This window comes from Bombina bombina, chromosome 7, assembly GCF_027579735.1.
Source record: "Bombina bombina isolate aBomBom1 chromosome 7, aBomBom1.pri, whole genome shotgun sequence".
In the NCBI taxonomy this organism is placed as follows: domain Eukaryota; kingdom Metazoa; phylum Chordata; class Amphibia; order Anura; family Bombinatoridae; genus Bombina; species Bombina bombina.
The window spans coordinates 608,585,543-608,591,542 of NC_069505.1; the positions used below are offsets into that span (position 1 = coordinate 608,585,543).

At 55.5% G+C, this 6,000-nt stretch overlaps 1 protein-coding gene across 1 annotated transcript in view; it reads right to left on the reverse strand.

The window, feature by feature from the left end:
* LOC128636684 (uncharacterized) overlaps positions 1 to 5,042 on the reverse strand; it is a 41,936-nt gene extending 36,894 nt beyond the window's left edge. Inside the window, exons 1-2 of the mRNA XM_053689671.1 lie at positions 4,752 to 5,042; positions 1,523 to 2,231 (exon numbers count right to left, since the gene is read on the reverse strand). Coding sequence (XP_053545646.1) covers positions 1,523 to 2,231; positions 4,752 to 5,010 — 968 coding nt within the window. The 5' untranslated portion in view covers positions 5,011 to 5,042. The remainder of the gene's footprint in view (positions 1 to 1,522; positions 2,232 to 4,751) is intronic.
* Between the last annotated feature and the right edge of the window lie 958 nt (positions 5,043 to 6,000).

Here is a 6,000-nt window from a genome sequence, read left to right on the forward strand (position 1 = left end):
AGGCCAGATTGTTCCAGAGCTTCGTTTATATTAGGTGAGCCTAAGACCTCCCCTCACTTTGCAACATTGTTGCTGCTACACTACACTGGGATTTTCCACTAGCCTGTCAGCTCATCCCTTAACTCCATTACAGGAGACTCTGCTACCTTTCATTCCCCTAAGGGCTGATGCTGTATCTGGTAGTTCCAACCCCTTCAAAACAACTTAACATAACTACTTAACTTATAAATAAAGACACGACACAGATAGCTGGGATTTAAAGACCATAACGATGGTCACATTTATTAACTTGACTTCAACGGAAGTCATTCAAATATTTAACTTGTGGCGGCATTCGAGGCCTAGTAAACTATTAGCTCCATATGACAAGAGGTCGCAGCCAGATGTCGTGGAATAGCAAATGCCAAGGGTGGGCACAAATGTGGCCCCACCCCATTCCGTCTAGTAGGCGCGGACGTCCTAAAGGATCTTCAGCCAGCAGACCCGCGGGGCGGGGCCCCCCAGGTCACGACCTGAGGACATCACCCCCGCCCATTAGCCCGACTGTCACCTCTACAGACTCCGCCCTCAATTGTTGATGGCTACGACCTCCCGCCACAAGAGGCAGGCACTCCCACATAAACCGGGCTCTTGCCGCCACCCGCTAAATATTACTAACCAGAGCCGTTTTGAGGTCCGCCAGGAAGATCGCCAGCCCTTCGTCGGACAGGTGCACCCCGTCCGGGCGATACAGCCCTTTTTTGTCCGCTGAGATCAGTTCATGGCGGACCACAAAACCCCCTACCTCTATTACTGCTCTACCCAGCTCCCTGTTAACTTTTTTTCTAACCCTATATGCTATCCTCGGTGTGGGGAAATATCTCCAACGCAGCCGGGGGATTATGTTGGACCAGGCCAGCCTAACCCCCGGAAACGTGGTACAGATCCACTTGACATCCGACCTCATCGCATTGATGAGATCTAGAGCAGGTGCACTCCCTATATCATTTCCCCCCATGTGAAGGAGGATGATGTGGGGCTGTCCCCATCGATGTCTGGCATTCTGGAGGAGGGCAGGCAAACCATCCCACTGTAAGCCTCTACGGCCCAACCACCGTATTGATGCCTGAGACGTCGGAATCCCCAACTGCTGCCCCTCAGGAAGAGAATGGGCCTTCAGTGCCGCCCAGTGCACGTAGGAGTGCCCTATTATCCAGATACGAGGAGGACCTGTAGCCACACCTGAAAAACGGAGTACATAGTCAATCACCTTAGACTAAAACTAAACAACACAACCAAACAAATGTAAAACGCCAGTTTCCTTCCTCCTACACCGAATACCCCCTAGGCTTCAGCTGGAGGGCGCACGTAAGACTTGTAACATTGGGACCTCCATCGGCCCAACTTCTGTATGCGATCTCCTTTCCAACCTAGCGCGGCCGCGCTGGTGGCAGCCCCTATTCGGAAGGAATGGGGGGTGATTCTACACTTCCCCAAACCTGCTGCAAGCGCTACCTTTCTGAGCACCGCTGCAAACTGGTACCGGGAGAGATTCGAACCGTCGGAATGCACTAAGAACTGGGCGGGGGCCCGTGGTCGCTGCGCCATGTAGGCCCTTGTACTCACAACCGGGCAGACGCCTGATGCCGAGGGAGTCAGAGTGATCCACACCCCTTTCCCCTCCTGGTCAGTCTTCGAGTGCGGGATAAACAATAACAAATTATCGCCCGCCAGTTTGACATGAGCCAACTGCATACCCGTGTTAATTGCATCCTTTGAGGTTGCGACCAGCTCGCCCGGCCTGAGGGCCGCAAAGAACGCCAAGGAGAATACGCACTGAAACAGTTCTCTTTCGCCGGGTTCGACGCAAATGCCCTCGATTGCGTCCACCAGCCTGGCTAGCCTACAAAATGTGACAGGTTCGCGCGCATCTTTCGCTCTACCCTCGAGCCTTCCCCAGCCCTTAATCACTTGCTTCACCAGGAAACCTTTCGTGATATTGGGCCACTCTAGCATATTGCAAAAGAAGGAGATTGCAGCTATTCTATTGGATATAGCGCCCTTCGAAGTCCCTTGCCCATGTTTCTCTGCCAGCCACTCCAAGAACAGATCCCTCGAGACCCTTTCCGGCGCTGCGCCTTGTGCGTAACAGTAACTTACCCACTCGCCCCAGTGCTGTGAATAAGCTCTCCACGTGTTCTGCGCCAGGGATGCCCTCACTAGGTGCCTTATGGACCTCCCTGCCCCGCCAACTGCCAGATAGAGTGGGGACAAGGTAAGCCAACTGCTGCTGCGTTAGGGGCCAGTCTGCGAAACTGTTCCCATTGAAACCTCGAGAGTGCGTCCGCCAGGGTGTTGTTGACCCCGGGAACGTGCCTCGCGGAAAACTGAATATTGTATTGCAAGCACCTCAGCACTAGCTGTCGCAAGTACCTAACAACTACCGGTGACGACGCGGACAACCTATTTATGGCGAAAACAACGCTAGCGTTGTCCGTCCAAAACACTATGTAGCGATCCTTTAACGCCGACCCCCAGAGCTCCATAGCCACAACTATGGGAAAGAGCTCCAGAAGTGTCAAGTTCCTTGTCAGTCCTGCTCGGACCCATGCCAAGGGCCATGGCTCAGCGCTCCATTGCCCATCCAAATAGGCGCCATAACCTGCTGCTCCAGCTGCATCCGTCAGCAGTTGCACTGTCTGACTGGAAACCCTAGGAGCGCGCCACAGCAGAGTTCCATTGAAGCCTTGCAGGAAGAGTTCCCATACCTTCAGATCTTCCCGCATGTCTTCCGAAACCGACACTTTACGTGTGCCGTGCGGATTGGGAAGTAAAGCCTCCATCCTCCTATTAAACACGCGACCCATGGGTATAATTTTGCACGCAAAATTGAGTAAGCCTAGCACGGACTGAAGCTCCCTCAGGGGCATGCTCTTCGCTGCCCTGGCTTTGCGCACCGCCGCGAGCATTGCTTCCACCTTATCGGCTGGGAGACGACATAGCCTTGCAGCAGTGTCAATTTCGATCCCCAAGTACGTGAGTCTTGTACAGGGGCCCTGTGTTTTTTCCTCAGCCAGTGGCACTCCAAATTTCGACATTAGCCTACGCATTACTGCGATCAGTCGATCGCATTCGCGAGTGTCCGCGGTGCCAACCAGCAGGAAGTCGTCCAGATAATGAGCGACTATTCCCCCGCCGGCCTCCGTGATGATGGCCCAGTGCAAGAATGAGCTAAACTCTTCAAAGTAAGCACACGATAGCGAGCAACCCATGGGCAAACATTTGTCTACAAAATAATTCCCCTCGAATTTACACCCCATCAGTCTGAAAGACGCTGGGTGTATGGGGAGTAACCGAAAGGCAGATTCGATGTCCATTTTGGCTAGCAGCGCGCCCGGACCCGCCGCCAACACTAATTCCAACGCCTGGTCAAACGATTGGTAAGACACCGAGCTTATCATTGGGTCTATTGCGTCATTGACAGAACCCCCTTTCGGGTAGGACAAATGCTGAATCAGGCGGAATTTCCCTGGTTCCTTTTTGGGAACCACCCCTAAAGGGGAAATAACTAGGTCAGGGATGGGAGGTTGGTCAAATGGACCAGCAAATCTTCCCAGAGCAATTTCTTTGCTCAGTTTCGCCCTAACTTCACCCGGCATTTCGTAAGCCGACTTCAGATTCTTGTGCGACGAGGACCCCATTACCAACCCCAATGTTGGTATCTTGAAACCTTCGCCAATCCCCGCTAGTAGGTTGGCAGCCGACACCCTGTCTGGGTAGGCCGCCAGCCAAGGTCTAATGGCGTCCAGCTTCAGGGGTGTTGGAGCCCTTTTGTCCAGCCCCCCCCGATTTTGCGCCACGGAAAGCTCCTCCGTCCCTCCGCTTCGGGCATTCAACACCTGGGTGTTGACCGCTGCAGTACATGCAAGCGTGCCGAAAGGAACAGGAAGCTCCTTTGTCACACTGCTTCTCATTGTATTTCCAGCACTCCCTGCCTCTCCGCTTGATGGGACCCGTTGGCCTCTGGGGCCCTGACCGCAGCAAGGGAGCTCCTGCCCCCCCCTTTTCCGGTATGAGCAGGGACCACAGGTCCAAGTCTTTTACCCCAAAGTTCAAGACCGGGTTATCGACCATCTTCCGCCTAAATTCGCTATCATAAGCACGCCACATGCCTTCCCCATATATATTATAGATACATTCAATGATTTCCGCGTACTTAATTACATCGACCGCGGCCTCCGGCCTCTGTTCGATGTAGCAGGAGGAGAATACCCTAAAGCACTTCCTCCACTCCTCAAATGTATCTGGGCGCTGGATCTTCTTTGGCCCAGTCCCATCCTCACTACGCTCTTTATCTCGCTGCGCCTCAAGGGACAGCTCGAACATATTGACGTATTTATGATCGCGGATTTTTTGTACCGTCTTGGGCTTGAGATGTGCATGAAGGCAGTGGATCTTGCAGGGATAAGAGTCTCCCTGCAATGCCACCCTCCTGGTACTGACTGACATGTCCTGCAGCTGCGCAACGCTCTCGCTTCCCTGGCCACTGCCCTTGGATATTGTCGCCGTGCTTTGCCCCGCTAACGGCGCAGCCTGCTCCATGTTACCTAAACCTCTAGCCTGATTACGCTCAGCCACCAATAGCCTTAACATTTTGAACATGCGACGCTGCCCCTTACTGTTAAGCCCTAATTTCTTCCCACCATCTGAGTCAGAATCAGTGCTATAGTCGGTGTCAGTAATGCGTGACAAATTAAATACATTTCTCTCACCAACTGCCGATGTTGACGGGGTAGATGTTCCTGGTGCAGCTGCCACTGATCCGCCTGCTGGCTGTACAGATAGTCCTACTCCCGTTGTACCCGGGCCCTCTGTCCTCTGCGGTGTAGGCACCATGTCCTGTGGGGGAGAAACAAACGAGAGGGGAGTATCCAGGCCAGCCGTGTGTCCCCCTTGACTGCCGCCCCCAATCGGGGTAGAAGTACTGCCCCCGGCCCTGTCTGGGACCCCTCTAGCCCTCTCGTCATTCATATCACCACTCCATTCATTCGCTGGCCCTGCCACATAGGGGGATTCACTGACCACACGCTCCCTGACTGAATGAACGTTCTGAGCACCTGCCGCAACAAGCCCTTTGCCCCCTTGGACCCCTGCAGTTATTGTGCCTAGCGACTCGCCCTGTGCCCCATCAGTGGGCGCATTCACCCTTGTTTGGGGTACATAGTTGCTGCTGGCACCCCCCCTGTGATACCACTGGCGCTCCAGCAATGCGCTTCTAGCTCTCCCATAAGCCTGCTTGCTAACACTGGAACCCCTGAGCCTCCCTCTCTGCGCGCCGCGGCCTCTCTGTAAGGGACTTGCTCTGTTTGCATTGCTAGCTATTGCAGAGTGTCGCGCAGCGGAGCAGGCCCGCCCGGATACTCCCCCCTCACCTGTGGAGAGTACCCGGCTAGGCCTCTTGCGCGCTCGCTGGATGTGCCGCTCTGATCCAGGTTCCGGCCGTGTGACTACCGCGGCGCCGGAAGTGACGTCACGCGTGTCACCTGACCGGCCGGAAATGGACGCGGCGGACGCAAGGCCGCAACCGGAGCCTGCACTGGTAGTTGCAGGCTCCGACTGAGCCACCAATGATAGCGGCGGTCCGGTGAGTGGGCGAGGACCCGCAGGCCCCGCTCCAGTAACCGACTGAGCCACCAATGAGGCATCCGTGCCGGGCCCTAGGGACCCGGCCGGATGATTTACCATACTGGGCCCTGCCTGATGAGGGTCCCCAGGCCCCCGGCCCAATTGAGGGGGATAATGAGGGGCGGTAGGCCCCGGTTCCACCCGGCTTGCCACCGGAGGCAGAACGGCGGCCGTGAGGGCCTTAAACATGCCCACTATGGCCGCCGCCGCCTCCGGCGACATTCCGGAGGCCGTAAGGGCCCCCAGGCCTGCCTCCAAAGCCGTGTCTAGGCCGGATGGGCCAGCGCTCACTGCACCCGCCTGTCCCGCAACCATCACAGTACCGGGCCCGGCGGG